Source organism: Hemicordylus capensis, chromosome 14 (assembly GCF_027244095.1).
Source record: "Hemicordylus capensis ecotype Gifberg chromosome 14, rHemCap1.1.pri, whole genome shotgun sequence".
Taxonomy (NCBI): Eukaryota; Metazoa; Chordata; class Lepidosauria; order Squamata; family Cordylidae; genus Hemicordylus; species Hemicordylus capensis.
This window is the reverse complement of record NC_069670.1, coordinates 11,347,388-11,361,757: the sequence shown is the minus strand read 5'-3', so window position 1 is coordinate 11,361,757 and position 14,370 is coordinate 11,347,388. Positions and strand designations below refer to the sequence as shown.

Genomic DNA, 14,370 nt, shown 5'->3' with positions numbered 1-14,370 from the left:
AGGAGGAGGAGGAAGAGGAAGGGCCCCCCCTTCCTCTCTTCCTTCCTTCCTTCCTCCCGGGTCTTCTCCTTGGGGGCCCCCAACTCTCCAGCCGCGCTTCCCTGCCTGCAGCTGGCCAGCCCCCTCTTCCCTAGATCCTCCCCGCAATGCCCTGCTTGGGCCCCCCCCCCGTTTCCCATGGGGAGGAGGCAGCCATGGCCCCTCCGTGCACCCCCTCCGCCCCGCTCTCCCCAGATCTTCTTAGGGGGCACTCCCAGATTCCTTTCCCCAAACTTCCTAATTCTTCCACTGATCGGCGGGCAGGGGTGGAGAAGGCGCCCTCCCTCTTCCTGGGAAATGCAGCCCCCCTCTTCCTGCTCTCTGCCCCCGCCTCCTTAGGGACCCCCCCTTCTCTAAAGAGAGGCTGTGCACAGCTGGAGACCCCCCCACTTCCTGATGCATTGCTTTGGAAGAGTATATCTCCCCTCCTCTAGTGTGTGTGGGGGGGAGATTTCCCCAATCCCAGGCACTGACTTCCTGATTCTTGTGTGAATGTTTACATCCCACTTTTCAGCAAAAGGTTCTTTATTTTTTGGGGGGGGCTTCTCTTTCTTGGCACCCCCACCCCTAACATAACAGTCTGAGAGAACTATAGAAACTGGATTGGGGGGGGAGGTTTCCCCATTGGCACCTCTTCTGTATGTAGTTCATAGGGTTTGGGGGGGCAGGGGTTCACTTTGACTTCAGCCAACTTGCAGACACTTGACACCTCTCAGTCCCCCACTTAACACCGACACACACACACCCAGCATTTGGGAGTTGTGCTTCCACTCCCCACCCTGTCTGTTTCCTGGCAAGAGATCCAACCAGGCCCCATAACCCCCCCCCTCATCTCCAGGCTGCACCCCACACTTCCTTTCCAACAGAGCCCCCCTCCCAGCCAGTTCCCCCACGCTGCCGTCCACCCAGCCCCTGACCCTTTCAAGCCGCGCGGCATCTGTGGGCTGCTGTCAAGCAACGTGGGGGGGGGGTGTGTGTTCAGCCCCAGTGGTGGTTCCCCCTTCCTCTCCGACTTCTTCCCGTCCCTTCCCTGAACTCTTGGCCTGGCAGCTTCCGGACCCCCTTCCGCTCTTCCGGACCCCTTCTCTGGTCTTCCCTAACTGCAAGCTTATAGATCTACCTGGCTTTGAAATCCTGGAGCTGGTGGGTGGGGGACAGCAGCCCTTCTTGCCACCTCTTCCGTTTCCTTGGAGTGCCCCCTTGTTTGCAGGGCCCCCCCCCATCTGTCGCTTCCAGCGCCTGGGCTTTCCCCAGTCCTGGTGTGAGTCTGCGGAGAGGAGAGGGCACTCCGTAGGTTCAAGCGTGGGAGGGGGTGTCGGGCTGGCTCTTCCTTGGTCAAGGGTCTTGAGGAAGGGACTCGGCGGGCTGTGTGTGTCAGACTGTGGGGGAGGCGTCCCTTGTCACAGATACGTGCCGGTTGGCCCCATTTAGGGCCAGGCTGAGGAGAGCCTCAGTAGGGGCTAGGAACTTGTCACGCCTGCTGGGGTGTGCGATGCTTGTGGGGCTGGACGCAGGTCTCCATCGTGGTGGTAACAGCTGAGCTCTCTCGGGTAAAACTGGGGCGGGGGGAGAGAAGGAAGAGAGCCATGAACTGCTGCCCACCCCCGGGAGGAAAAGCAAGACCCCAGATGCCCTTGTGTCGGCGGAACTCAGTGTGGGCACCCATGGGGCGACTTCAGTGGGGCCTGGGGGGTTTAGCCAGGCAGCCTGCGTTGTGAGTCCCACTGATTGGGGTGTGTGTGTTGGTGGTGGTGGTAAGGGGCTTCCCTTTGTCTCTGGGCCCACCCTCTTCTTTCTTGGCTACTGCCTCTTCTCCCCCAACCCGAAGGGGTTTTCTTTTCTTTTCTGTTTTGCTTTTGGGTTTCACAATCCCAGCCAGGCAAGGCCTTGACAACACTCTGCCTCCACTTCCTTTTGCTACATCCCACCCAAAAAAGGAAGCAGGGACCAGAGGCAGAGGAGGACTGCCGCCAAGGGGCAGAGGGCCTGCTCTCGTCTCCCTGTGGATCTGGGGAGATGGGGGGCAGGCAGGCAGGGCTGCACCCCCCCCCCCAGCCTAAGGAAGCAGAGGCTGCAGTTTGTCCTGGAAAGAGCTCAGGGCTGTTCTTAAGGGGGGGCAAGGGGGAACCCTGGCGAGACACGGAGCAAAGGACCCCCCCACCTGGACACCTGGGAAACCAGATGTGTGGGAAGGGAAGGACAGAGCGGGGCGCTCAGAGGGACCGCCCTGCCAACCGCGGACCTGGGTAGTCTCCGTTTCGTGTTCCTCTGATACCGACACACACGTGTACGTGTGTGAACTTGGAAAGTTGTGGGGCTGGCTCTTCTTCTGCCCCTCCACCCTGCGGCCGCTGCTCTAAGGTGTACAGGGAGGGTGAAGCCGTGGTGGCCTCTGCCCAGCAGGCCTGATTGCAGGGAGGGTTGGGGTTAGTCTCCAGTCTCCCCTCTTGGCCCTGAGGGGGCATCCCCGTCCCTTCCTCTCTCCCCCCCTGCCTCTTGTCACTGGAGGATGTGAAACCGAGTGAGTGTTTGCACAGCCCGGAGAAGCCTGTTTCTGGGGTGCCTGCCAACTGACCCCCCGGCCTCTTTCTCTCAGAGACGCTTCTTCTCGACCAGCTGTGAGGAAATCTCCGAGAGCTCCCCGCCTCTCCGGCCCAGGGTGGGTGGAGGAGGCTGGTTGGTTGGCGAGGCAGTTTTGCAAGGGCTGCCGGGCCAAAACGGAACCCTCCTGCCCTGCTTCTGCACCCTGCCTCCCCACACCCCATAGACTCCGTGTGGGAGCGGCATTCAAGACTGGCTTCTGGTTTCCCAGAGCCCGCCCAAGGGTGTGAGCAGCGGCCCCCAGCGCGTTGGGGGGAAGCAGCATGAAAGGGCTGTGGGGCAGAGCGAGGCTCCATGCCCACCGCTGACGCTCTCTGCAGGGGGAGCGAGAGGAACCTGCAGCTGGGGGGCCCCTGGGCACGCGAGACCTGGAGGGGCTTGGCCAGTTGGCAGCCTGCATGAGTGCAAGGGCACCCCGATGTTGGACTACGACACCCATCGTCCAGTGGCTGCAGCAGCATCTGGAGGCCCGAGGCTGGGTGCCTCTGCTCTGGTGTCACAGGGAAGGTGGTCCCCCTCCTCCTTCCCCTGGAGTTTCCTCCTAACCTTTAATTATTTCCATGGGGGTGGGCAGGGGGATTGCATTGGACGTGTTTTGCAGGGGCCCCTGATGGTTTGGCCAAGCCCCCCCAGACCCCTTAAGGAGGAGGCCATTCTGCACCCCCCCCCAAGATGGACTAGATACCCTTCTGGATGTGTCTCCCCCTCCACCACGCTGGCTTTCCTGCCTCGCCCTCCACTCCCAAGAGCCATTTCCTTCCCTCAAGGAGGAGGGCCAGAATCAAGGACTCCTCTCCAGCGTTCCCACGGAGGACTAAGGGATGAGTGTGTGTGTGTGTGTGTGTGTGTGTGTGTGTGTGTGTGTACGTGCATAGGGGGCCTCTTGGGAGGCGTCCCCACCCTGCGGTCAGTCTCTGCTAGCACCCTGAACCCTGCCACCCTGTTTTGTTTTGGTTTGGTTTTTTAAATCATTTTAAGACCTCTGCTCCAAGGAGACAGTTTCCAGGGTCCCTGGGTGTTTCATGTGGTGGACCAGTGGGGGTGCATCTGGTCTCCATTAAAATCCCTGCCTTGTCACACACACACCCCCCCCCATCCCAAGATGTCAGTGCCCGAGGGGGATTCCCACTGCCCTGCCATGCCAGGGAGGGGTGGCTGAGCCGGAGGAGTGGCCGGGGCCGGCTAGTCAGATGATAAAAGGGAGTTGGGAAGTGTGTGTGTGGGGCGGGGGGGGGGGGAGGAGAGTCCCATAGCAACGTGCCTGTGTTGTGCTGGGCTGGGTGGGAAACAAACCTTTCTGGCGGGGGGGGGGCGGATCTGGATTCCCCAGGGAGTGAATTCACTCGCGGCATCTTAATCACATTCTTTGCAAGCGACACAAAGTGAAAAGGCAAAATGCAGTTTGCCCGGTCAGAGCCGGTGCTGTCAGTAGCCGGCTTAGGCTGGGCGTCGTGGTGTGCTCCATCCTGACGTTGTGTTTATTCGCCCCCACGAACAAATCAAAGCTGCCAGTGTATACTGTGAGCGACAGAATATTTTTCCTTCCAGGTTCAGAGTCCAAACAGATATGGTTCTCTGCCACATCCTGGTTCCACCTAGCATTTATTGAAGGTTTCAATAATCGTTATCTGATGGTCAGCGGGCTAGATTCTTTGATAGATCCAAATAATTCTTTAGTATACCGCTTTTCAGCAAAGGTTCTCACAGCTGTTTATGCAGATGAATAATAAACAAGCTGATGGCTCCCGGTCCCCAAAGGGCTCACAATCGAAGCATAAGTTAGACACCATTAGCAGCCACTGGAGGGATGCTGTGCTGGGGCTGGATAGGGACAGTTGCTGTCCCTGTTAAACCTCTATAGGAGTACGATGAATATTTATATACCACTTTTCAACAAAAGCTCCCAAAGCGGTTTACGTTTAGATAACCACATAAATGGATACTTGCAGTATTTTATTATTATGTATATACTGCCCTTCCTCGAAGGAGTTTGGTGCCATATATGGCACATCCTCCTCTGCCTTCACAACAACCCTGTGAGGTTGGTACTGATGAGAGAGAGAGAGTTTGTGGTCCAGGATCACTTCCCGAGCATCGCGACTGAGTAAGAACTCAAACTTGGGGGGATTTCTCAAGCTTCCTTCCACACTGTAACTGCTACCCCATGCTGGCGCTGAGTTTATAAAGGAATGTATTCATTTTTTATAACGTGACATATATGCCCATGACTTTCAATGAAGTTATCCAACTATTCTTATTAATAATAAAAATATCTATCTATTGCTTTTATCTTGCACATCACAAATCCATTTTTAGTTCTTGTCTCTCTTCTACCCCACCACCCCAGCCCTGCTGCACTGATTTATCATTTGTCCTTCATGGCTGAGTTATCTGAATATGTGTGATATTGCAATTGATTACTTCTACCATCATGAGGGCCAAATTCATTATGGCCAATTACTGAGGAAATGGTTTTTATTACCGGAGTCCAACAATTTTGTGCTATTTGGCAACTCAGCCACCTGGGAATCAAATCTGCATCTGAACACTGCCAACCCTTCAAAATGAGCTGTGGAAAACATCCAGTTCAATTCCCTCGGACTTCAGTGCCAGCGAGTCAAAAGCTCCTTTTGCGATCCTCTTGAAATAAGACTCGAGGAGTTCTGACTGTGTAGCGATAACACATTTCAGTTCTGTGTTTTTCCCCTTTTGCCCAGGCTTTTGAACATTTGCCTGTTGAAACTCATTTTTTTTCTCACGGTGTGTGAACTTTTGACCAAAAGAGCTTTTGTTTCCCGTTCTGCACGTACCTAAATCCTCTAAATACACTTGTACATGTTGTTGTGTGAATGACTGGACCTGTGTTCATTTCAGAAATGAGCCAGGCTCCTCCAATGAAGGGTGCAGACAAGATGTGTATTGTTGGACCTGCATCCAACAGAACGTGTGGATTCTACAGATCTGCACACGGGTGTTGACGTATGAATAGGGCTTATATTTGGAGTTAAACTGGAGTTTTGATTTCGTGCGCATTGTCCCTTTTAATGGTCACGAGACTGATTACGAGAGATCTGTTTGTGACCAAACTGTGGGGATATAAATACCCAGAGATAAGCAAATAAAATAAACCAGGGAAGATATCTGGGAGTACGCAGATAAAGAATCCTCTTGGCGGTGGTGCTGAAGGGAAATTCTGGGCAAGAGAGGCCTAGGAAGAGGATTGGAAATAAAACTGCCAATATTGTGACACCTTTGTGTAAACTTGCGTGCAGCTGTGTGTGGAAGGCTATGTATGGTTCTGCTCATTCCATCTCAAAAAGGATCTCCCGGGGCGGCAACAGGTGCTTAAAAGGGCAATTGGAATAATCACGGCGTTGGAGCCGCTGCCCTGCAAGTTAAGCCTCAAATGCTTGACGCTTCTTAGTTTAACGAAGTGGCCAAGGAGAGACGTGATGGACGTGCATAAAATGGTATATGTGGTGTGTATATCTCTCTCCTTTAATTTCCTCTCCCATCATGCTAGATGCTGGGACGGAATTGACAAGAGGCAGTGCGGGGCAGACAAAAAGCGAGGGACTCTTTGCACCTGATTTAACCTGTGGAATTCACCGCCACAGGATCCACGTGTGGCTGCTTGGTTAGATGGTTTGAAAGGGAGGTTTGGCAAGTTCGTGGAAGAGCAGGAAGAGCCGTTTTATTTATTTATATCTATGTAAACCGCTTTGGGAACTTTTGTTGAAGAGCGATATATAAATATTTATGCCGTCGTATACCCGTGGTTGTTGGCCATGATCCGTACAGGAAGCGCCAGACGTGTTGTGATCAGTTGCTTTGGGTGGGTGGGGGCTGAGGCCTGTCTGCCCTGCTTGTGGGCTTCCTGGCAGCATCTGATTGGCCGCTCTGGAAACAGGAGGCTGGACTAGATAGGAACGTGGAAAGCTGCTGCAGACTGAGTCTGCCCCTTGGTCCGTCTAGCTCGGGATTGTCTGCACTGCCTGGCAGCGGCTCTCCAAGGTTCCAGGTAGGCATCTTTCCCAGCCCTGCTGGGGATCACAGGCAAAGCAGAGGCTCTTCCTCTGAGCTACGGCCCCCCTCCCCAAAAGGTGGCATCCATGGGTCTCCCATCCAGGCACTGACCACACCAAGACCTGCTTAGCTTCAGCAATGTGGCTGTGTTGTGTGCCCTTAAACCAGGGCTGCTCAGTTTTGGACACACACCCCCATTGCAGATGTTGGCCTACAACGCCCATAATCCCTGGCTATTGGCCACTGTGGCTGGGGATTATGGGAGTTGTAGTCCAGAAACAGCTGGCGGCGGGGTAGGGGGCTAAGTTGAGCAGGCCTGCCTTAAGCCATGCTCAGGGACTCAAAGGACTAAGGCTTTAGTCTGATCCCGCGGGGGTGGGTGGGGTGTCTCTTCTTATCCCCCCCCCCGTCTAAGTGGAACATTCTGTTGCCTGCAGGGTGCCTACCCTAATTTCACTGTGCAGGGTTTAAGGGGTGCCCTTGGAGAAATGACACTTTTAAAGGATGTGTGCGCGCCTGTTCCTGCTATGCGATGTTGGTCAGTGTGGCGATACTAATGTGCGGGTGAAATGAACTCCATTAGCACTTGCAAATGAGCACTAGACTCCTCCACTTTCCCGTCTCCGGTTGACAATCATTTCGTGTCGCACTTCGGGAACTGTGGTTTGCAAGGCTGCCCTCCAGTTGTTTACCAGCTTTGGGGGAGCTGTGGGTGGGTGGGTGGGTGAGGAGCCCCTGCGAAAGGACTGGAGGGGCGATATTGGCGCTGGGGGCCAGGGAACGGTGGAGCTGGGAGACGCAGTCTCTGGGCCGCGCAGAAGGGGTTAGTCGGGAAAGAGTTTCCTGAAGGTCAACAGAAGGCCCAGGCGTAAATGGGTCTGGATGTGGAAGTCATTCCTGTTCATCTAGGGCAGGGATTCTCAACGTTGGGTCTCCAGATGTTATTGGACTTCAACTCCCATAATCCCCTGCCCCAGTGACCTTTGGTTGGGGATTATGGGAGTTGAAGTCCAATAACATCTGGAGACCCAACGTTGAGAATCCCTGATCTAGGGGACTCTGGCCACTGTAGTTCCTGGCATCCTCCACAAACTACAATTCCCAGGACCTGTTGAGGGAAAGTCGTGGCCGTTACCCGGGTATAAAACCGGCACACGAGTTTATAGTGGAGAGAGAGTTCCAGCTGGAGCTGTATCAGGAAGGGGTTATCTGTGGGACCTCTTTGCAGTGACGCTCCCCACGAGCAGCGTGTAGGCGCCGGGTAGGGTTGCCCGCTTGACTACTTCTGCAAAGGTCGCAACGAGTGTCCGTCTTCACCTCCGTGCCTGGAGAAGCCTCGCATGTTGAGTTCCTGCCTGCCAGGCAGCTGTTCTAGGCGGCACGGGTGCCCTAGCCAAGAGCGGGAGGAAGAAGTGGCCGTCCGTAAGTGTCGTGGTGCTCTACCTGGAGGAGACCTTTGACCGCCTGCCAGCTCAGCCTGTGGGCCTGAGCCAAGTTGCTCTTTGCTCTGCCTCAGTTGTGTGTCTGTAAAATGGGCGGCCAGTTCTGTAGGTGGCAGGTTCTGATCGTCAAGAGGGTAAAGTTGAGTGTTAACCAGTGAATGATTAACAGTGGTCACAGATTATCCAGGCGGGACCCTGGATGAGTTAGCCTGGGGAACTCCCTCCAGGCCGCCCAGATCCGATCAGGAATAGGAGGTGGTTATCCAAAGTGGAGTCTGGGTGTCCCAGTAACCCGCCCCTTGCCGTCTGTCCATCTGTCTTGAGTCCTTTGCAGGTATTTCTCCAGGGCACCACAAATTTAGGCTTGACTCGCGGGTCTTAGGCAAGAAGTCCATCTTCTGTCGCTTGCATGGAGATACAGAGATGGTCAGAAACGGCGGGCGTGGGGGGCTTCTCCCACAGCTCAGAAGGGATTCCTGCCATTTCTGACCTTCTTGGAAAGTAGTAGTGGGAAGGAGACCTCTGGGGAGGAGATCTGTGGGGTGCGGGGTGCCCTGCTCGCCAGAGGGCTGGGGGTACTCACCACTGGCGAGCTGGCAAGGGGATGTGTGGATTTCTATGTTTCTCTAAGGTCCAAGCCTGTATTTAGAACAGCACTCGGTTTCCAAAAGGGGCCATCCAAGATGGTTCTGACAAGCCCTGCCCTGTGGTAGAGTACCTTTGTCCATGGAGGCTCCCTTTCGCTAGCGTTGACCAGGTGCATCTTTGATGGACTGGTCTAGTCCTCCTTCACCTACTGTTAAGTCGCATGAGCTGATGGTTGTTGTAAGGACCTGCCTGTGGTCGTCTAATGGTTACAAATTTGGGTTCTGTTTTGGTTCAGAAGCACTGGTGCGCTTCTTAAACTCTCCGGTTAAAAAGGGGCTCATTAACTGGTTCCAATGCTTGTGCCGGTGTTGAAACCTCACACGCAGAATAATATCGGGCTGTTTTGCTTGCGGTGCAGCTCTGTGAAATGACAATCACTTTGGCAAGGGAAAATATTATGGTAAAAACTTGTTTTTAAACTCTGTCGGTGTGTTTGCAAACAAAATGCATACTACGGGAAGGGGAAACGAGGAGAATGAAACATGAATTGTGCCGTTGCAAGCAGAGTGCCTGACTCTGGATCCTCTTACTCTGAACCGGTGCTGCAAAATGTCGAGGGGTTCCGTTCAGGTTCCAGCTGAGATTGTAGGTTCAGTTCTGTTTCGCAGGGAGAAAGAGAGCGAAAGGCCTCTGTCTGAACCGGTTTCTGGCTCAGTGGAGAAATGTACCTGCCGCTTTCTCCGACTCCCGCTGGTGACGCAATATACCCCAGAGCAAGTGAAGAAACCTCCAGTTTGGCAGAAGGGTGTTGACTGCGGTGTTCTCTCTTCCCCACCTAGGAGCCGATGAGCCGTGCCCTCGTGACCCTCCGGGTGGACCCACAAGGCTTCTTCCTCTACTGGAACGGCCCCAACATGGTATTTATACACAGCCTCAAGTAGCCCCCCCCCATTCTCTCTCCTGTATCCCCCAACCCCAAAATAGGGGTTTTTATCCCTATTTAGGTTGATCCAAAAGCTCTGCTAGTATTGATGGTGGCGGCAGTAGTAATTAATGTTCCACTATTCAGCGAAACAGTGGTCAGAGTGGTTTGCATAGAAAAGCCCCAAAGGGCTTCCAGTCTAGAGAGACGGACCCCAGGACCGGCCCCTGGGAGGGAGGCTCTGCTGGGGTTTGGTGGGGGGGGCCCTGGCCCAAAGCCCCCTCCTCAGCACAAGGGAGCCGCCATTTTAAGCAGGTGCCTCCTGAGGCTGACCTCTGCCCGACCTTTGCCCGAGGGGGGAGAAGCTCATCAATTATTCAGCAGTGGGACCCCTCCGCGGGCCTCTGCAGGGGGGAAAGGTCCCCACAGCGGGTTGCAGAGCAGAAAGGAAGGTGGTTCCCTGCCCCAAAGGGCTCCCAGTCTAGAGAGACGGATGCCAGGGAGACCCCAGGACCGGCCCCTGGGAGGGAGGCTTTGCTGGGGTTCGGCGGTGGGGGGGCCCTGGCCCAAAGCCCCCTCCTCAGCACAAGGGAGCCCCCATTCTGAGCAGGTGCCGCCTGGTCCCTTAAGGAGGCCGACCTTTGTCCGAGGGGGCAGAGGTCAGCCCCCTCAGGCCAGTCTTATTTAGGATTAGGATTTCTCCCCTCTGTATAATCCCTCCTTCCCATTCCCCATCTTGCTATGAAATGCATGCCTCTGGGGCCTGCTTTTCGTGTGTGCGATTCTCACCAGCCCGCCTGTCGCAGGGCGCTAAAGAAAGCTAGCTGCTCAGGGTTTTGGCTCGCTTGCGGGGAATCTGTCTATGGGAGGAGAGCTGGTCTTGTGGCAGCAATCATGGATGGCCCTCTTTGCTAAGTTGGGCCCACCCTGGTTTTCATTTGAATGGGAGACTGCATGTGTGAGAGTTCCCCTGAGGGGATGGGGCTGCTCTGGGAAGAGCATCTGCATGCTTAGGAACCTAGGAAGCTGCCTCATACCAAGTCAGACCCTTGGGCCATCTAGCTCTGTATTGTCTACCCAGACTGGCAGCGGCTTCTCCCAGGTTGCAGGCAGGAATCTCTCTCAGCCCTCTCTTGGAGATGCTGCCAGGGAGGGAACTGGGAACCTTCTGGCTCTTCCCAGAGCGGCTCCAGGGAATCTCTGACAGTGCTGCTCACACTTCTCGTCTCCCTTTCATACGCAAGCAGGGTGGACCCTGCTTAGCTAAGGGGACAAGCCATGCTGGCTTCCACCAGACCAGCTCTCCTTAACTCGGGCATGCAGAAGGTTCCCTCCCTGGCAGCATCTCCAAGATAAGACTGGGAGAGACTCCTGCTGCCTGCAACCTGGGAGAAGCCATTGCCCGTCTGTGAAGGCAATCCTGAGCCAGATGGACCAGTGGCCTGACTCTGTGGCTTTTTATCGCTGCTACCAGAAGAGAGAGCCCGGAAGCCCTTGGCACTTTTGAGTGTCCCCTTATCCGGGATGCTAGCGGCTGCTTTCGGGAGGGGCGTGCCTCTGCTTGCCTCCTGCAGCGCCTTTCAAGGCCACCTATGGGTTCTTCCCCCACACACCGCCCCAGGGGAAGGAGTGACCCACAGCAGCAGGGCCCGGGCACTCCATTCTGCTCCCTTCTTGCCAGGGAGCCCGGAGTTGCTGAGCTGGTTTGGCAAGATGTTGAACTCTGGGGTGAGAGCCAAGGGTAGAAAAAGAAGGGAGGAAGCGGAGGAGAGGCGTTGGATTCGTCTTTAGAAAGGAAAGAGAAAAACAAACGTGCACCAGCATGATTGAAAAGGCCGCCTCTTCCTCTCGCCGCCCCCCCCGCCCCATCCCCACCCTCACCCCCGCTTTCCTGACATGGAGCTGCTAGCCCTGCTCCCCCAAACGCCACCTTTGCACGTTGGCATTTGGGATCCGTCGTGCCGAAACATGTTTGCGAGACGGGACACGATGCGGGGGGTAGAGCAATGCAGATAGGGTTGCCTCTGCTTCGGATGCCTGCTGGCATGCCCCACTTCCAAGCACTGCTGAGGATTGCACCCCACTTAAAGCCTGGAAGCAGGACAGCCATGGTGGAGCGAGAGGCCTCTTGGTTCCACAGGGGCCTGAGAGCCAGTGTGGTGCTGGACTGGAAGCAGAGAGGTCTGGGTTCAAATCCTCCCTCGCCCACGAAGCTCGCTGAGCAACCCTCGCTCGGCCTGGCCTTACCTCCCAGGGTTGTTAGGGTAAAGGGTTGGGAGGGGGATCCTGCAGACTCCCAACACACCGTAACGAAATGAGCCTGGTGGGCTTACTATCTGGATTGGGTACAAAGATATATTTCAAAAGAAGTACTGTTGATTAACAAAACAGAAATATAACGGGCAAGACATTTCCGCTTCAGCTGCCTTCAGCTGCTCCGGGGTGATAGGAGAGGCACTGGACAGTTTTACAGTATATAGAACTTTGAATATCATTTTTAATTCAATTTTCAAAAATGCAGATAAGATGATAAAAATCACTCTCCCCGCTCCCCACCCCCACCCCCAAATACTGCTCTTCGGAGGCTGAAATTTCCAGATTAGTGAATACACAGAATAGGTTCATTGAAGACAGTTAATGTAAACATAACGTTTGATGTTCAGGACGTTTGTCCTTCCTGTGGGGTGCCTATAATGTGTTCACCCCCTGCTGACGCCCCCCCCCTCCATACACTCCCCCCCCCCAGCCCTCTCTTCCTCGGTAAGGATGCTGTTTTTCTCCCCAGCAGCAATTTCCTTTGAGTTGGAGGGAAGCCCCACATTTCCCCCTCTCTATAACCACACGATTTCCCTGTGGTTAAAATGTTTTTGCATCTGGTCCGGAGCCAAGGCAGAATCGCTCTGCTTAAGTAGCTATATGCAGCCTGTGGCGGCCTCCTCTTTTCCCGTCCTTTCGGCAAGGGCTTGGAGAGAGGAGTGCAGGGGAAGGCGGCTCCTAGCGGGAGGCTGGAAGAGCCAGGCCCCGAAGAGGAATCGCCGTGTCGGGGAGGGGGCTGCTGTTCGTGCGGTCATCCAGTCTGACCCACTTCTAGGGCGTGGCTGAGTTGATGGGTTAATCAACGGGAAGACATTTGAGCTGCAAAAGGGATGTTGCCCAACATGCCTTTAAAACAAAAACAAAAAATCAGGCTGCCTTTACTGTGAAGCCTTACAGAAACTCTAGGCGGCAGTCGGCATATTTTTAGGAGAGGAGGGCCTGGCTCCTCGCATGCATCTGAAAACAAGGGCTGATCACGATGGCTCCTTTTTTGACTCCAGAAGTGTTCTGTTCATCTGCTGATCTGGGTAGATGCAACTAAGGAACTGAAAACTGCTGCTGCTGTGATTGGTGATGCGTATGGTGCCATCCAGGTAGACGACACTTTACCAATCGTGGGAGAACAGGTCCCTGATACAGGGGAAAGAGCAGAGGAGGGGAGGGGGAATGGGGGGTGGAGAAAGGGGCAGGAATATGGGGTTATTGCAGGGCAGAAGCATAGGTCCTTGCCCCAAGGGGCTTACAGTCTAGATTCTGATGAGGCAAATAGTGGAGGGAGGGGAGGAAAGTGTGGTGGGCGTGGGAGAAACGTTCTAGGCCTTTCATATACTTCAGGATTCCAGCCTTTCATGCATATAAAGTAAAGTTGTGCTATCGAGTCGGTGTCGACTGCTGGCGCCCAGAGAGCCCTGTGGCTGTCTTTGGTAGAATCCAGGAGGGGTTGACCATGGCCTCCTCCCGTGCAGTGTGAGGCGATGCCTTTCAGCATCTTCCTACATCGCTGCTGCCCGATAGAGGTGTTTCGGGACACATACCAGCGGGGATTCGAACCAGCAGCCTCTGGCTTGCTAGTCAAGTCATTTCCCCGCATGCACCTACTTGGGAGTAATATCCACTGAACACAGTGGGACTTAGGAAGTTGCCTTCTACCGGGTTAGAGCCTGGGTCGATCCAGCTCGTGATTGTCTACGCTGATTGGCAGCGGCTTCTCCAAGATTTCGGGCTCAGGGGTCTCTCCCAGCCCTGTCTTGGAGATACTGCCAGGGAGCGAAGCGATACCTTCAAGGCAGGGCCATGCCCCACAGACCTCTCCCCCCGCCTCTGCAAAGCTGCAGCGAAGCCCCCCTCCCCCCGCAAGAACCTGTCTTCTGAACCTGGAGCTCCAGACGACTCGAATGAGCGAGCCGAGTTTCCATGCATGTGTTCAGGCATTTGGAGCCCTCTTTTCCATCCCCTTGTTTGGAGATGCTGCCGCAGAAGCCTTTTAGTCGCCAAGAGAGGAAGTTTGTGGTAGGAGAAGCCGCTGAACTTCAGGGCAAGCGGTAATATGTTTGGGTCCTACGGGTTGTGGTCAATGGGGTGCACATGGCCGGGGCGGGGAAACGTAAGTTAGTGCCGGAAAAAGCAGAAATCTAAACAGAGGTAGTCCAGCGTGCATTTAAAATTATCTCATGGCTCTTCTCTTCTCATGGGCTGCTGCCTATACAGAAGATCTCTTCTGCTTTCCCCCATTTTTATTTTTATTTTCAAGTGCACTCTTTGAATCCTTTCTAGGCCATTTTGGGTGTTTCCTGCAGAAAAGTGGGATATAAACTAATACATATAGCAATATAAATGCCCTTCAGTATCATGACACTCTGTCATCTCAGTGCTTGTGCACCCGTTTGCCAGAACTCGGGAAGGCTGAAGCCGGCTTATTCATGAGAAATTGGGTCG

The 14,370-nt window shown here is 54.6% G+C and overlaps 1 protein-coding gene across 6 annotated transcripts in view; it reads left to right on the top strand.

The window, feature by feature from the left end:
- Positions 1 to 14,370, top strand: part of PLCB3 (phospholipase C beta 3) — a 59,330-nt gene that overhangs the window by 18,884 nt on the left and 26,076 nt on the right. For all 6 annotated transcript variants that reach the window (XM_053277911.1, XM_053277910.1, XM_053277909.1 and 3 more), the window contains one exon: positions 9,536 to 9,613. In XM_053277911.1, coding sequence (XP_053133886.1) covers positions 9,542 to 9,613 — 72 coding nt within the window. In that variant the 5' untranslated portion in view covers positions 9,536 to 9,541. The remainder of the gene's footprint in view (positions 1 to 9,535; positions 9,614 to 14,370) is intronic.